Source organism: Crinia signifera, chromosome 5 (genome assembly GCF_055691185.1).
Source record: "Crinia signifera chromosome 5, ASM5569118v1, whole genome shotgun sequence".
NCBI classification, from domain to species: Eukaryota; Metazoa; Chordata; class Amphibia; order Anura; family Myobatrachidae; genus Crinia; species Crinia signifera.
The window spans coordinates 15,081,531-15,099,656 of record NC_139221.1 but is presented as its reverse complement, the minus strand read 5'-3'; the positions used below and the strand labels follow the sequence as shown (position 1 = coordinate 15,099,656).

At 48.3% G+C, this 18,126-nt stretch overlaps 1 protein-coding gene across 2 annotated transcripts; it reads right to left on the bottom strand.

Annotated features, from left to right (window-relative positions):
- Positions 1-1,074: 1,074 nt before the first annotated feature.
- EBAG9 (estrogen receptor binding site associated antigen 9) lies at positions 1,075-16,181 on the bottom strand. 2 transcript variants are annotated; one of them, XM_083186705.1, is made up of 8 exons: positions 15,967-16,181; positions 14,173-14,237; positions 10,371-10,469; positions 9,887-9,962; positions 5,177-5,323; positions 2,866-2,964; positions 2,141-2,232; positions 1,075-1,507 (listed from the first exon to the last, which is right to left on the bottom strand). In XM_083186705.1, exons 3-8 carry the CDS (start codon positions 10,451-10,453, stop codon positions 1,387-1,389), a joined length of 618 nt encoding a protein of 205 aa, XP_083042831.1. In that variant the 5' UTR covers positions 10,454-10,469; positions 14,173-14,237; positions 15,967-16,181; the 3' UTR covers positions 1,075-1,386. The 2 variants fall into 2 exon arrangements, with proteins under 2 accessions (XP_083042831.1, XP_083042832.1); XM_083186706.1 differs by having other exon boundaries at positions 15,982-16,180.
- Positions 16,182-18,126: the final 1,945 nt, after the last annotated feature.

The window sequence follows — 18,126 nt, the reverse complement described above, 5'->3', positions numbered from 1 at the left end:
ATGCTATATCCAGCTAGTATGTTATACAGCCATTGGTGGTGAGGATTACCATGTATGGCTTTGTGTGGTACCACACACACACACAAACATACATGACAATCATCATCAATGGCTGCCAGGCTGTGTGTTATACAGATAGAGCCCCTCATTGGGGCTGGCGGTCAAATAGTCAGCCTCCACCATCTGCTGCCGGACGAGGGCGCACAAGATGCTCGCGTGCCCCGTTCCAACAAAGCTCCTCATCGCAGCCCCCAACTCTGCCAGTCTCCCTAAAGCAGAGACGGGCAGGGTTTCCACCTCCGAGTGACTGGGACGCCCATGCGTGCGAGACTCTCGCGTGTCCCTGTCAGCCAGCTGGGACATTCTGGCAAGCGCTGGGGCTAAAGGAATCTGTAGCCATTGATAATGTGATGTCCAGGCAACTATCAGTATTACAAGATGATACAGTAACAGTCTGTGCAATGTTCCCCCTAGACTGGAGATGGTTCTACCTTGACAAAAGCCTATAACCCGGCAAAAAAAAACTCGGCACCGCCGCGGCAGTACAGACTGCGCGCTGCCAAGATGGCGCAGCAACTAGTCAACTTTACTGAAGAAGCAGGTGGATTTAGAGGCGGGGCCCAGGGCATCGCAGAGGGAAGAGTGTTATACAAAGGCCTGACGCACTACACAGCAGGGCAAGTATATACTGTAGAATCTATACATAGATTCTATATGCAATGAACTGAAATTCATGGGGGTAATAGTGGTCACGCTGCCGACCATCCAGGAATTTAATTTTAACCCCATTTAGGGTAATTTACCCGTTCCCTCACCAGTGTATTAGAGTCTAAAAGATGCCTTAGCTGAGGATACAATAGTAGATACTACCTGATGAATGTAATCTAACATTCGGTAATAAAAAGGATTGTATGAGAAAGCCTAAACACCCATGTAGCTCTCACACGCCATCTAGTGGTGAAAGTTAATACCTGTGACCCACCACATCAACAAAGAATGTAGTTACAGTATCATTATTGACCTGGCTCTTGGGAGCTGTGAAATCATTACATTCACCAGAATGAAGGGGTTAGCTCTCTTTAAAATTATTTATTCAGTAATTACACATTTTCATTGAGCTTAATGAAGCAATCGATTATTTACACCAGTTTTCCTTTAATTTTACATCTTAAAAAGTTCCATGCGCTATTCTGCGGCGGCAGTCATGATCCGGTGTAAGATTCCAAAGTCTTAAAAAAGGTACTCTGGTTGTCAGTGTCCTTAATTCCCAGCCACCACTTGTTGAGAAGATTCCAATGGGTCTTCACAAGAAAACATCATAAAAACGCTTGGAAATGTTTGTGAGAGTCAGCGCCGTCCGCTGTGTCCAGATCTGACTGTCAGCTGTTAGGATAATTTCACGCCAATTTTGTTCTGGTCTTTCTTGATGTGCCGCTGCGCCTCTTTCTCCATCTTCTTTCTTTGCTGTTCCGCGGTTCTCTTTTCTCGCTCTGCGATTTTCTGCTGCCTGCGTGATGCATTGTAAGAAAGTAAGTTTTATTTATATAGTGCAAGTTCTCCAACAGGACTCAAGGCGCTTTACAGACATCAAAAACAATGCGTATAATACATAGGACTTCGGGAGAACACTCGACAAATCACACAAGACATAAAATAAAGTCTTGCGATCACAGTAAGCATAATGCAGGATTGGTGCAGATATTTGGATAACTTCCACGAGTTGCGTATTCCACCCTGACAAGGTACCAGGTGAGGCAGCCATCTTGGGCGCACTGTGTAGGATTACCCTGGGCGGTATATGTTACCCCTAGAATAAATTAGACAAAATGGGGTGATTGCTGTGTAGAATAGAGTCCCAATAAGACAGTCGTGTCCATGTATTTCTGATCCCGTCTACAAGTGTAGCAGACGAGGCAGCCATGTTGGGCGTACCATGGAGGTTACACTGTGGGAGGTGAGCCTTATAAGGACCCAATGCAGATATGGGAAAGCGGATGCTTGTGTAGTAGGATAGTAGTAGGATATGCCCAGTATAGAACGTGAAGCACATCCGGCCTACGGAGGAACCATCCGAGGCAACACTTGGTGCGGAAGAAACATGACAATATATATAGGGCATCAGAGAGGCCTAGACCCTTACCTTAGAACCTCCTCGGCCTGCCAGCCTGCATCCTCCTCTTCCTCCCAAGCGTTAACGTTTTCTTGCCACGTTTCCAAATCCCCCAACTCTGCCTAGAAAAAACACACAACGATCAAACGTTACGCACTGTATGCCAGACACGTTGTAAGCCCCAGACCAATCAAGTTCACCAGTTGGGAAAAAGTCAATCAAAACTTTACCAAACCCCCTTTCACCCCAGGTCGAGGGGGTGGTGCGAAAACACAACCCTGAAGAATAAGTTCTACATTGGTACCAAAGTTCATAAAGAAAGCTTTAAACTGTATGTGGAGCCTATTAGGTTAGGCATGGGGAACCTTTAGCCCTCCAGCTGTTTAAATTATGCATCCCAGCATGCCCCGCAATAGTTTAGCATGGCCAAATAGCAAAACTGTAGCAGGGCATGCTGGGACGTGCAGTCCAACAACAGATGGAGGGCCAACGGTTCCCTTTGCCTGCTATAGGGGTAGTCCTTCATAAGCTAAAAAAAATAAAAAATAAATCAGCATACAGCCCCAGCCAATCACCACCCAGTGGTGCCGCAGTAATCCCCGACACTGCTTATAGTTCATTTCATTTACTTGAAATACTCCAACACCCAGCCAATCAGTTTACCAGGAACTCCTGTCACAAGGTTCCTGGTGCCGCGTAGCAGCCGATAAGAGAGCCTGCACAGGAGCAGAACATTTACGCTGTACTGTACTCACAGATTGATGAACAAATGGCATATCCTGCGTAGCTGCCAGTCTGCTGGAAAATCCATCTGGGACAATGAAATTTATTGGCTCCCTCTTCTTAATAATGATCTGCAAGTAACAGCATGGAAGAGACGGTTAACGCTCTGCGAGACTTCATGTTATTCACAGTCTTGTTCCAAAACCCACCGTACCCAGCGCCACCTGCTGGCAGCCGTCCCCGGAAATCCTCCAGTTTCTGCTATTATAAAAAATGTCTCCGATAAACTTCATCCTATCACATGCCAGGGTAATGGCGGTATTTAGGGGCAAATAAACCCCAAAGGCTAACACATGTTGTAGTACAATTGCAATGTATTAAAGACTTCATGGTTATCTGGATGGCTGACTGTCTAGGTCGACATGATTAAGAAGTCAACACAAGCAACAGTTTAAAATGGTAATGGTCAACGCACGAAAGGTTTGGCATGGGTTTTTCACAAATGTTTTCAATTTTCGTGGACTTCATCCATGTGGACTGCGATTAGGAACAGCGTAAGTAGCGGAGCACCTGGCCCAGAGCACGGCGAGTGACGTGAGGGTAGACAGTACATTAATTTGGGGTCCACTGTTTCAGTGTCAACCAACTGTCTGCTGACCTAGACATGGTCAGCAAGCTATACCACACACACTCAGAAATCAGAGTAAAGGTGCCCATACACTAGTAAGATTTATCTTCAGATCTGGCTGGTTGGAAAAAAAACATGGTTATGGATGAGTGACAGTTTGTCAGTTTTCCAGCATTCCAAGGAAATGGTCAACTGTCATTTGCTCTCATCCATAACCATGTTTTTGTTCCAACCAATAGCTCCAATGGTGATAGGGACATTTACTGCAGCTGAGCTTTAGCAAAGGCTGAGCTACAACTACTGGAAGGGGGTGTATTGTACACGATATACTATGGTCACATACTAATAGTAATAATGGGGGTGTATAAATACAGACAGTCAGGATCCTAACCGTCAGAATAACGACAAATGCTGGAGGTAAGTACTAGGGTTGGAGTTAGGATTGGCATTAGGGGGAGAGTTACGATTAAGCATAGGATAGAAATACTTACCATGAAGATTCTGGCCGTCAGGATCCCTCTATTTTGTACCCAACTTTGGTACTTGTTTCCTAGCACGGCCACAATCTTAAGTAATCGTGTCCCTTAATTAAGGGACACGATTACCCCCGATGGACCCGATTTCTTTTGAAATCAGGTCCATTTAGCCGGCTAGGAGACAATATCGGGGGCATCGCGTCGGTCGGGACCATTAACATTGGTCCCGACGCGACCGACGCGATGCCCCCGATATTTCCATAGGCTTCAATGTTAAAAAAAATTTTAACATTGAAATCTTGTCGGGAAAGGTAAAATATCGGGGGCATCGCGTCGGTCGGGACCATTAACATTGGTCCCGACGCGATGCGACGCGATGCACCCGATTTTTGCATAGGCTTCAATGTTAAAAAAATTGTTAACATTGAAATGCTGTCAAAATGTGAAAAAATGTGAAATGGGCCAATATGACCCATTTCACATTATAGATGTCCCCGTCGTCACCCCACGATAGACGCCAACCCGAAGCGTGGCGAGCGCAGCGAGCCCGCGAGGGGCGGCGGTACGCGTCCTCCGACCTTTTCATGCCCTACTATCCACGTCGGCGTGGAGTGAGAATAGAATAGTGTGGCGAGCGCAGCGAGCCACCGAGCCCCGCGAGGGGACGCGGATACCTTCACAGTTATACGCGTCCCCTTGCGGGCTTCACAGGTGTCCGTGGCGACGCGGACACCTGTGAAGCCCGCGAAGGGACGCGTTTACCTGTGAAGGTATCCGCGTCCCCTCGCTGCGCTCGCCACGCTTCGGGCTCGGTGGCTCGCTGCGCTCGCCACACTATTCTATTCTCACTCCACGCCGACGTGGATAGTAGGGCATGAAAAGGTCGGAGGACGCGTACCGACGCCCCTCGCGGGCTCGCTGCGCTCGCCGCGCTTCGGGTTGGCGTCTATCGTGGCCTGGGGTTAACGCGCTTAAATTTGGGGGGGTTGGGAATTTTTTTCATTGAATCCAATGTAAAATTGGGTCCCAGGGACCCAATTTACATTGGATTCAATGAAAAAAATCGGGTCAAAAATCGGTCGGTCGCGTCGATCGCATCGCATGCGACCAAATCGCATGCGATGCGATCGACCCGATTTTTCCGACACGACCACCCCGATCTGAATCGGTGTGGCCGTGCTAGGAAACAAGTACCCCAACTTTTTTTAATAAAGTTTTTTTATTTTATAATAAAGTTACCTTCTGCGTTTTCCTGATGGTTGGCGTCATGTCCTTGAAGTAGTCCGGTTCATCCTGTTCCCCGTTCTGCGTGGCTAAATTCCCATTTCCACCCTCAATCTTCACACTTGTGGGGGCGTCTTCGTCCCACGAGCTCCATTCCTCTACCTTGGTGACAAACAAGGGCGAGGAAACGTTAGGAGGGATGTTTCACCAGATCAAAGCTTATTAACTAGAGACAGCAAATATCCTAAGTCATGGAGGAAAACCCCCAAACAATTCATTCCATTTCTTTCATTGGGTGAAATAGTGATCTGTAACATCGAGGGAAGTAAAAGTAGTCATTATGAGTGCTCACCATGAGGTCTGTGCTTTACTCTACATTTAGATAGTTGGAAAAAACACTTTGCGCTGCTGGGTGGATAATAAAAATTTGTGTGAATTCTGCCAAGCAAAAAGAATACTGGACACACGTGAATAATTGTACACTTTATATAAAATCAAATAAGTACACATACATACATGACATAATACACAATAAATAAAATATATCAGAATATATTTGGCAAGCAAGGTGGCATTGGTATGTTTTAATAATCAGAAGCTGATATTAGTATGGCGATTTCCGGATTAGTAGAATAGGTTAGTCAAGGGTTAATCAGGAGTTAATTCCTTGTGCTGGTAGGGTAATTTATGACAGACAGAGGATGTTGAATGGGTTAATGGAAGCACATGAAAGCCAGTTAGCAAATAGATGGTAAACGCATAAAGTTCAGGCACATATGTGTCTCCTAGTTGTTAATGGCAATAATGTATCTCACCCTCTCCTCCTTGTAGCAATTTTGAGGCAGACGGGGAGCCGGATGTTTCCACGGCTCTACCCGGGGGTGACAGGTGGTAGTATCCTCCGGTTGGAAGTCTGTCCAGTCCCAGTGTAACGGGGTAGCCAGCAGAATGAGCAATCTGTGGACCCAGAGATAACCCTGTGCAGCAAGAGCAGCTCCGAGTACAGGAGCGCGGCGTCACAGCAGTGAGGTGAAGCTCCGGAAATCAGCCAAGGGGGATATGACGTCAAAGCGTTTCGTCTCTATGGCAACTAGAGACTTTCTCAAGACGATTTTTGGTCTCCCACCTTTGAGTTTTTATAGGGCTTGATTCTACTTAATTAGTAATCAATTAGTTCTGTATAGTTAAATAACCTATAAATCCGCATAAAAAGTGTGTCCAGTATTATTCCAATATAACACATTAGTAAATCTTACATAAATCAGGTATAAACAGTATTCATTGATAAATATATAAAACACAAACTAATTAGAGAGTTAATAGGTTGATTAAGTTTAATAATGGCAATATGCTTTCTGCTGATACATAGAGCGTTAGAAGAGAGAGAGAAGGGCTGAGACAATTTATGACGGGAACTTGGCTAGTGCAAGTATCTTCCGTTCTTATATATGTCTTTGTGCCCATACTTATGTACATAGACAATTCATGATTCGAGGTACATATCAAATACAGTATAGGAATAACAAAATAAAAGAAATAAATGTATACATGAGGATATGAGTGGATATATCCACTTATATCCTCATGTATACATTTATTTTATTTTGTTATTCCTATACTGTATTTGATATGTACCTCGAATCATGAATTGTCTATGTACATAAGTATGGGCACAAAGACATATATAAGAACGGAAGATACTTGCACTAGCCAAGTTCCCGTCATAAATTGTCTCAGCCCTTCTCTCTCTCTTCTAACGCTCTATGTATCAGCAGAAAGCATATTGCCATTATTAAACTTAATCAACCTATTAACTCTCTAATTAGTTTGTGTTTTATATATTTATCAATGAATACTGTTTATACCTGATTTATGTAAGATTTACTAATGTGTTATATTGGAATAATACTGGACACACTTTTTATGCGGATTTATAGGTTATTTAACTATACAGAACTAATTGATTACTAATTAAGTAGAATCAAGCCCTATAAAAACTCAAAGGTGGGAGACCAAAAATCGTCTTGAGAAAGTCTCTAGTTGCCATAGAGACGAAACGCGTTGACGTCATATCCCCCTTGGCTGATTTCCGGAGCTTCACCTCACTGCTGTGACGCCGCGCTCCTGTACTCGGAGCTGCTCTTGCTGCACAGGGTTATCTCTGGGTCCACAGATTGCTCATTCTGCTGGCTACCCCGTTACACTGGGACTGGACAGACTTCCAACCGGAGGATACTACCACCTGTCACCCCCGAGTAGAGCCGTGGAAACATCCGGCTCCCCCAAAATTGCTACAAGGAGGAGAGGGTGAGATACATTATTGCCATTAACAACTAGGAGACACATATGTGCCTGAACTTTATGCGTTTACCATCTACTCGCTAACTTGCTTTCATGTGCTTCCATTAACCCATTCAACATCCTCTGTCATAAATTACCCTACCAGCACAAGGAATTAACTCCTGATTAACCCTTGACTAACCTATTCTACTAATCCGGAAATCGCCATACTAATATCAGCTTCTGATTATTAAAACATACCAATGCCACCTTGCTTGCCAAATATATTCTGATATATTTTATTTATTGTGTATTATGTCATGTATGTATGTGTACTTATTTGATTTTATATAAAGTGTAAAATTATTCAAGTGTGTCCAGTATTCTTTTTGCTTGGCAGAATTCACACAAATCTTTATTATCCACCCAGCAGCGCAAAGTGTTTTTTCCAACTATCTCTTTGTTTCCCAGTAAATCCCTAGCAGGCTCATTAAACACCTGCAGCAGCTGGCGATTAATTATTATAACGCAATATATATTTCAATCATTGTCCTTTTAACTAGCACCGGGACTTGTGGTTATTGTAGGAGCTTATAACTCCACAACACCCACACACACCACCCCCTTACTCTACATTTAGCCCACAACCCAAGTTAAGGAGAGGAGCCAAACAACGGGCGGAGCCAAACAACGGGCGAACACTGTGCGTGATCACTAACAGCAAAGCAACAAGTGTCATGAGTCACAAATACAAGTCCAACTGCCGCCAACTGTGGGTCAAGGGGACAAGGTCCATGTAATCATGTGGTCTGCAGAGCAGCTCAACCATAACACATCTCTAAAGTTAAGATTTCTGGTTCCAACAGAAAGAAGATCAGCTCGAGTGTGCGCCACGATGTTCCTTGGTTTATGGGAAACAAGAAAAGTTCCATAAAACTTCAAACATATGTTCCAGTATTCTGGCATCACCATGATGGGAAAACAGTGAAGACCACCAACATCTATATTAACAGATGAAAAACGATTCTCCGGGACAGACTTTTATGCCCTTTGAGATAATCTTGCCCATCATGTTGGGTATAGCATTTCCTTTATGTCCATAAAACGACAGTCCATAATGTTTTGGCTTCTATGACCACCTTAGGGGTCTATGAATGGCTCTTAGAAGAGACCCTGATGTTGGTTATGATGAACCCAAGTCTTACTGCCCTTCTTTACAGAATGTTTCTAATGCAGTTGGGTTTTCCTCTGGCACCATCCTAGGGAAGCCAATCCTGGAAACTGCCAATCCCAGTATCCTACGGATTGGCTTCTGGACAACACACAGCACCAGGAACTGCTGTGTCCTTAAAGCGGGTGGGCACGGCAGAGGGGGCGGGCAGGTGCCAAGTGCTGACCGGCACAAAGGGTCAAATGCACATACGCATTTCGATCCTGAAATCCCAGTATTGGAGGCTTCAATCCAGAGATTGAAATCCCTGCGATTTGCACGCTTAATCCCGGGATCCCCGGATTGGCATCCATACGCCATACTACTTTTCCCAACTTTATAAGCAACTGAGAGCCACAATACGTTTAGCTGGTGTCTGTTGTGGCTCTACTCCATTCGGGTTCCCAGGGGAACTTGTAGTCTTGGATCCTGGGAATTTCCTTGGGAATCCGGTTGACAAAATAAAGAAGCTGCATTGCTATCCCACCGACTGTATACAGTAGGTGCAGTTGAAGAGGTCACATTGCCCATGGAAGAATGCCTTTAGTGGGTGAGAACATTGCTAGGATATATAGACCAGTCTTCTGTTATGGCCGTGTATCTATTCCAGCAAGAAACGAAACGGTGAGAAGGCCTCATGATTGAACTTCTTCAGATGGAGAACTGACCAACTGTGTGGTCATGCCTCAGGGTGCAGCAGACATGGAAGATCTCACCAAGATTTTCCCTCTTACCCATTACCATTGCATCTTGTAGTCCCATCAAAAACCCGTAGGACTTGAATGGTGGTCATCCTTTAGTTAACAAATCCGGAAACTCTGCTACCCAAAAGGACTCCAGGGTTGTTGATCTAGGAAAGTCCCAGGGCTTATGCTACTTATTCCTGAAGGAATATGCAGTGGAATTAGATTGCCAGTTGATGTCACGATCAACGGATCTGTTCCAGTGTCATGTAAAAGACCAGTACTGTACAGAGGATAACCACTACACTCCCCTCCAGCCATTCTATGCCTCTCATCTGTCACTAACCAGAGGCCAGCAGATGGCACAATGGGGCACATGTATTAAGCCTGGTGATGAGAAAGTGGAAGGCAATACCGTACAAGCCAATCAGCACCTAACTGTCATTTTTCAAACAAAGCTGATAGGCTGGTGTGTTATCACCTACTTGATCTCTTCACCAGGCTTAATGCATCTGCCCCAGCGGATGTAGCATGCAGAAGGTCTTTGTTTACCTGCTTAGGAACGGAATAGTCTACGGCAGTCGGCAACGTTATCTGATCACCGCTGAGTTTCCTGCCTCTCCCAGACCTAAAAAGGGAAAAGCATAAGAGAACCAATCACAGTCAGAGGAAACATGTATGGTTGTAGTTAACTGTAATAATTCCCGAACTGGGAAACCGTTTCCTATTCAGTTAATGGACATTGTGCTCCAACTTCCAAGTATTAGGAGATACTACGACTATTCTGAAAATGAAAGGATTTAGGAAATCAGCACATATTGGAGCCAGTCAGACTTATCTAGGTCGGGAGTAAAATATTTATAAAAAAAAATAAAAAAGTAGAAATTAGGGGGAGACTCCTCATCAATCCACTAAGATTAGCTGTGCTCTCGATCTACAATAATGTGGGTTAGTACAAAGGTCTGAGCGGTTATTGGTCACTATATAAAATGTGACTGTGTACAGTTCTGCAGGAGAGCCGAGCTGGGAGCGATACCTGCATATTAATCTCCTGAAGAAGGCGAGGATGGATGCAAGGCAAGTGCAAATCTTGAACAGACGGAACTGCGTGACGGCCATCCTGAGGGATATTTACCTAGAGCAAACAAAGCAAGTTAATGTCTCCATTACATACCCTATATGTCTGGTCTGCTCAGTAACAGTCAAACCCCAACATTTAAATAAAGTTGTGTAGGGCAGATTTAACAATAAAGAAATACATATATTTGTTTCTGTATGTTAGGTGATACATACAATCCGACAGAAACCTAGGGCAGCGATTAAGCACCAGGTTAATCCATAAAAACATTATTTTCTTAGATTTAACAATCTCCTGTCACGTTTGAAAAATGACAGCAGCTGATTTGCTGCAACAACATTTAAGCATCATAAGCGACAATGATAAGAATATCAGTCAGCTAAATCTTCCCAATAAATACTAACATCAGCGCGCAACTTCCAGGTTACAGACTGAAAGATGACAGGAGGTCATGATTTGGTGCTATCGCTCTCTACAAGGTTTGATAATTCTCCCCCTTAAATATCATAAAACCCTGATCCAATGCCATGAAGGCCCATACACAGGGCGATTTTGACCTAGACAGATCACTTAGAAATGAAGCACAAATTGCTCCGTGTGTACACCTCATAACGATGACCCAAGAGGAATTCTCAATCTCCTAGGACTGCGGTTTCTAACCTGGGGTTCCCCAACCCCCCTGGGGATACACTGCAGACCGGTTGAGGGTACTGGAAAAAAAATATTGGTAATGGTGGAAGAAGTTTCCTGTTGCCATGGAAACGAACCACGTTGTGTCACTTCCAACTCTGTCTGCAGCATCATCAGCATCTTCTCATCCTTTTACCCAACCAGTAATCCACTGGGAGCTACCCGCGCTGCACTCAGACATCTAATCATCTGCCATGCACAGAGGAAGAAGCGGCATTAATCCTACAGGTGTTAGTGGGAACCCCGAAGACAGTACAGAGCCAGCGGCCAGACACAGAGGGACCCGATTCCTGACCGCACACTACTCCTCCGCTACCGGAGACAGTACACAGCCAGCGGCCAGACACAGAGGGACCCGATTCCTGACCGCACACTACTCCTCCACTACCGGAGACAGTACACAGCCAGCGGCCAGACACAGAGGGCCCCGATTCCTGACCTCACACTACTCCTCCGCTACCGGAGACAGTACACAGTCAGCGGGCAGACACAGAGGGACCTGATTCCTGACCGCACACTACTCCTCCGCTACCAGAGACAGTACACAGCCAGCGGCCAGACACAGAGGGACCCGATTCCTGACTGCACACTACTCCTCCGCTACCGGAGACAGTACACAGCCAGCGGCCAGACACAGAGAGGCCAGATTCCTGACCGCACACTACTCCTCCGCTACCGGAGACAGTACACAGCCAGCGGCCAGACACAGAGGGGCCCGATTCCTGACCACACACTACTCCTCCGCTACCGGAGACAGTACACAGCCAGCGGCCAGACACAGAGGGAGCCGATTCCTGACCGCACACTACTCCTCCGCTACCGGAGACAGTACACAGCCAGCGGCCAGACACAGAGGGACCCGATTCCTGACCGCACGCTACTCCTCCGCTACCGGAGACAGTACACAGCCAGCGGCCAGACACAGAGGGACCTGATTCCTGACCACACACTACTCCTCCGCTACCGGAGACAGTACACAGCCAGCGGCCAGACACAGAGGGACCCGATTCCTGACCGCACGCTACTCCTCCGCTACCGGAGACAGTACACAGCCAGCGGCCAGACACAGAGGGGCCCGATTCCTGACCGCACACTACTCCTCCGCTACCGGAGACAGTACACAGCCAGCGACCAGACACAGAGGGGCCCGATTCCTGACCGCACACTACTCCTCCACTACCGGAGACAGTACACAGCCAGCGGCCAGACAGAGGGCCCCGATTCCTGACCTCACACTACTCCTCCGCTACCGGAGACAGTACAGAGCCAGCGGCAAGACACAGAGGGCCCCGATTCCTGACCACACACTACTCCTCTGCTACCAGAGACAGTACACAGCCAGCGGCCAGACACAGAGGGACCCGATTCCTGACCGCACACTACTCCTCCGCTACCGGAGAAAGTACACAGCCAGCAGCCAGACACAGAGGGACCAGATTCCTGACTGCACACTACTCCTCCACTACCGGAGACAGCACACAGCCAGCGGCCAGACACAGAGGGGCCCGATTCCTGACCGCACACTACTCCTCCACTACCGGAGACAGCACACAGCCAGCGGCCAGACACAGAGGGGCCCGATTTCTGACCGCACACTACTCCTCCGCTACCGGAGACAGTATACAGCCAGCGGCCAGACACAGAGGGGCCCGATTCCTGACCACACACCACTCCTCCACTACCGGAGACATTACACAGCCAGCAGCCAGACAGAGGGACCCGATTCCTGACCGCACACTACTCCTCCGCTACCAGAGACAGTACACAGCCAGACACAGAGGGACCAGATTCCTGACCACACACAACTCCTCCGCTACCGGAGAAAGCACACAGCCAGCGGCCAGACAAAGAGGGGCCCGATTCCTGACCACACACTACTCCTCCACTATCGGAGACAGTATACAGCCAGCGGCCAGACACAGAGGGATCAGATTCCTGACCGCACACTACTCCTCCGCAGAGGGATCAGATTCCTGACCGCACACTACTCCTCCGCTACCGGAGACATTACACAGCCAGCGGCCAGACACAGAGGGATCAGATTCCTGACCGCACACTACTCCGCTGCTACCAGAGACAGTACACAGCCAGCGGCCAGACACAGAGGGACCCGATTCCTGACCGCACACAACTCCTCCGCTACCGGACAGTGCACAGCCAGCGGCCAGACACAGAGGGACCCGATTCCTGACCGCACACTACTCCTCCGCTACCGGACAGTGCACAGCCAGCGGCCAGACAGAGGGACCCGATTCCTGACCGCACACTACTCCTCCGCTACCGGAGACAGTATACAGCCAGCGGCCAGACACAGAGGGGCCCGATTCCTGACCACACACCACTCCTCTACTACCGGAGACATTACACAGCCAGCGGCCAGACACAGAGGGGCCCGATTCCGGACAGCACACTACTCCTCCACTACCGGAGACAGTACACAGCCAACGGCCAGACACAGAGAAACCCGATTCCTGACCGCACACTACTCCTCCACTACTCCTTAGCATAAGGATACGCAAGTATACCATCTGCTTCGACTCCACTCGAAAGTACTGTGGATAGTTTAAATTGAGAGGAGTGGTACTCCTAAATGAAAACCTAATCATGGGGTACGGGATAGAAAAAAAAAAAGTTGGGAACCACTACCCTAAGAAGTTCATTCTTTTTTTTTTTAAAAGGCTGTGTGATGAAGTTTTGCACCAAGTAAATGCTTTTAGTCACGGAAGACAACGTGGATCGTATAAAAAAGCATACACCAATTGTTTTACAAGGATACAACTAACGAACAATGGCAATCGCCAAATCTGCCAGTGAGGCGCAAGAGACTGCCTTTAAATTTCCTATGTAAAAGTAATATTTAAGAGTTTTCTTTTTCTAAAGCATCCATTACAATTTTGCAGCATTATTCGTGTGCAACCCAACCCCCCAAACACACAGAACAAAGCATTGTTCCTAAAGCAACGAAGCAGAACTGTTCCTTCCGGACGATTCTGGAGCGACTTGATACAAGTCCTTTCTTCGTGTGATAAAGGTGCGTTCCCTGGACCATACACTCTGGTGGTATAGGTACCTATGGACAGCAGATGCTTCCAGCTTCATTCACAGCTCTGACCTGCAGTAAGTTTCCTGCCGTCACTGGAAAGAGAGAAGGACAAGAAGATCATTATCAGATGTAACTGCTGCACAATAGAGTTTTCTCTGCCACACAAGGTTCCACATTAACATATCAATGAAATAAGAACAATCTTGCACAATGTTTGCTACATATACAGAAATGAGCTAAATAGGCTACATAGAAATTTTGTTCTGCAAATTTCTGATGCAAAAATAATTGTAAACTGCGCTAAAGAAAAATAAATGGCCACCTAGGACCAGCTGTGTTCCTCTGGGTATAAGTATAGCACCTAATGTGGGAGAATAACACTGCTATAAGCATCGCCATACGAGGGGTGTGTGATAAGTTCCAAGATGGGCAGTGCATAGGAAGAGTCCAGTTGTGAACAGTCACAACTGGCTCTTGTGAAATTTCAGGGCACAGAACCGTATATAAGCAGGACCAGACACCGAAGTCATCCTCAGGTTTACTTCCTTCACAAACTTGCTATGGAACAGATGATGGATTGGAGAAGAAAGCACCATTTACAACCACTGTGTTGTGGTTTGCAGAATTTCTGTGCAGCAGACGGTCCCTGTAGGAATGTGGTCGACTTGGGTCTACCATCCCCCAGGACAACGTTGTCACCACACGGGTCATACTTGAGATGGACGCCAGGGTGACTATGGCCAGTTAGAGAAAGATAGGCTTCTCATCAGGATCCATCCGCTTGATACTCCACGAAAAGCTTGGCCTGAGCAATGTTTCTGCATCCTGGGTGACTTGGTGCCACAGCAAGCTGGTCAGGTTTGATGGCGGTCGCACATTTCCAGGTGCCACCCATGAGCTCACGTTCTTCTCCATCACAACAAGACACCTGACAACAAGTCCAGGAAAGTGGCAAATTTTCTAACTCATCTAGGAACTTGGCAATGCACCATACAATCAAGACCTGGCCCCCTGCAACTTCTGCGTGTTCCCAAAAGTCAAAGGCAAGATGCATGAGATCTGTGTGGAGTCCACGGAAGCTGCAGCGAAGACCTCCATCCAGCATGCAGAAGACAAGAAGCTGGCCATACACTTATACGGTTCAGGCCCTTTTCACCCAATTCCGACGAATCGGGCCTAAAAAATCAGGTGAAAAGTGCCCAATTCAGATGTACCTAACCTCAGATTCCGAACCGATGTACAGGCCTGTGCGCAATGGATCGGATCCGGAGATCGCGAGTGCTGCGCGCAAGACTTCTCAGATCCATCAGCACTTGTTGGGGGTCGCTTACGATACATCATATGCTAAAGTATGTATGGTATGCGGGCCAGCCACCTGGGAGCCTAGCATCTCTCGAGGTATCGCATGTGAGGGTGCACGCGATGCCTTGGATTAGTGTATGGGGGCTTTAACCTTCCCCGAGCTGGTCCAGCTGCTTTACCAAGTGGTTTGAGCGCCTGCAGCGCTGTATCCTCAGATCCATTTCAAGAATATACAACGTTCACGCTGCAACTTATTGCAAACCTCACAGCTGCACGCCACTTGCAAACAAGCAGCGGTAAACGAGGCTGATGACTATGGGCACACAACTGTCACCATACAGTATGACTTAACCAGTGACCTGGGACAGACAGCGCAGCGGAATATGCAGGCGCTATATATAGGGAAGACATGGGCCCAGCAGCCCCGTGGTGAGCACAATAATACCAGCAATAACAATAAGGTGAACTACAAATACAAGAACAACCATACTAATAGCAGCAGCAATGTGCAGGTCTTACAATGGCAGCCATTACCCAGAGGGCCCAGGCATGGGGCGAGGACCGGCTCAGCACAGGCTCAGCGTGTGCCCATCACAGCGGCTGCAGGACTGGGGGCCGGCGAGGTCAGGACGGGCAGCGGCTCAACACCGGCCGGGACTCCGGGAGACGTCTCAGGCTGCTGCTGCTGGCTGCTGGCTGCTGGTGTGGGACGCACCACGTTACTGACGCCTGCGCGCTTACGTCACCACCAGGAGGAGGCAGGGAGACGTACGTGCGTGCCAGCAGTAGGACGGAGAAGCGCAATGCATCCTGGGGGGACGGAGAGCAGAACTACATTTCCCGTGGATCTCTACTGGGATAGTCAGCATTAAACTTGCGGGAGTAGAGCTGGGACTTGTAGTTCCATATCTCACGCCTTGCCTCACACCCAGATTAGAGATGGGTCATCGATGCTGTTGCCGTCGATGGTTGAAGTGCAACTTATCATCGATGGTAACCTAGGCAATTGGATGACCATCAATGGATACACCGACAAACTATATGGGCATCTCTGTTCTTTTGCTGACAGTAAGGTGACCAATCGTCCTCCTTTAGGGAGGATGGTCCTTATTTTGTAAGTTCTGTCCTCCCTCGAAAAGTGTCCTCCTTTATTGCCCTTAATAACATTGCTGCGGCTTCCGCCATCAGACCTCCCTGATCGCGCAGTGCTGTTCCTTTTTCGGGCTCAAACTGTAGCTTGTGCACATGCATAGAAGCACTGTACGCGGCCATAATATAATAGCTATGCGCATACTTGCCTATCCTCCCGGATTGGCCGGGAGAGTCCCACAAATAGGGTCCCCCTCCCGGTCCCCCGGGAAGGTGGGCAAGTCTCCCTCATTGTAGTCACAACGCCTGCTCCCCCGCGGTATAAATTTCTGAATTTTGCGGGTCCGCGGGGAGGGGGCGGGGCTAAAATTAGGCAAATCGTGTCATTTTAGCCCCTCCCCCCATCCACGGACCCACGAATTGATGCGGCAGCTGGTCGTGGGGGCGGGGCTTGGTGACGTCAGCCTCGACCCACCCCCAAAACGAAGCCTCGTCTAGCCCCCCTTTCACTCCTCTCCGGGCTTCTCCCGGAGAGGAGTTCTAAAAAGTCGGCGTGTATGGCTATGCGGGAGCTGCTGCGCACACCAGCCCGCAGCAGCAGCACCCTGCGGCTCCGAGTCCAGACTCCAGCTAGCTGCGCATCGCGCCCCTTCCAGGCCCTGAAGAGGAGGTAAGAGACAGCTCAGGGCACAGATGGGGGCAGCAGAGAATGGGGAAGATGGGGTGGAAGAGATGTCAGTGCTGATATGTGTAAAATTGTTTTAAATGGGGATGTACAAAATGGGGTTGACTTTTATTTTTCACTGAGTGGTTTTGTAGGCCACGCCCCCTTGCTGCCAGGCCACGCCCTCACGTTGTTGTCCTTCCTGCCGTGGATTAGAAGTTGGATGGTATGGGTTGCTGGGGGCCCAAAGCATATGCTTGCACCTGGTCCTACGAGTCGCTAGTTCCGCCACTGCCCACCCTGCCAGTTCCGCCACTGCCCACCCTGCCAGTTACACCACTGCCCAACCTTGTCAGTTCCGCCTCTGCCCACCCTGCCAGTTCTGCCACTGCCCACCCTGCCAGTTCTGCCACTGCCCACCCTGCCAGTTCCGCCACTGCCCACCCTGCCAGTTCCACCACTGCCCACCCTGCCAGTTATGCCACTGCCCACCCTGCCAGTTCCACCACTGCCCACCCTGCCAGTTCCGCCACTGCCCACCCTGCCAGTTCCACCACTGCCCACCCTGCCAGTTATGCCACTGCCCACCCTGCCAGTTCCACCACTGCCCACCCTGCTAGTTCCACCATTGTCCACCCTGCCAGTTCCACCACTGCCCACCCTGCTAGTTCCACCATTGTCCACCCTGCCAGTTCCACCACTGCCCACCCTGCCAGTTCCACCACTGCCCACCCTGCTAGTTCCACCATTGTCCACCCTGCCAGTTCCACCACTGCCCACCCTGCTAGGCTATTTAGGTTTGCTCCTTGTTTCTATTATTTACAATATTTTTTTTCAACCTAGGGTTTTTCAATCTGTGTCCTGTCGGGCTGGCACCTTGTTGACAGTGGGACATTTCTGTACTGAACCCATCCAGTACCCCCCCC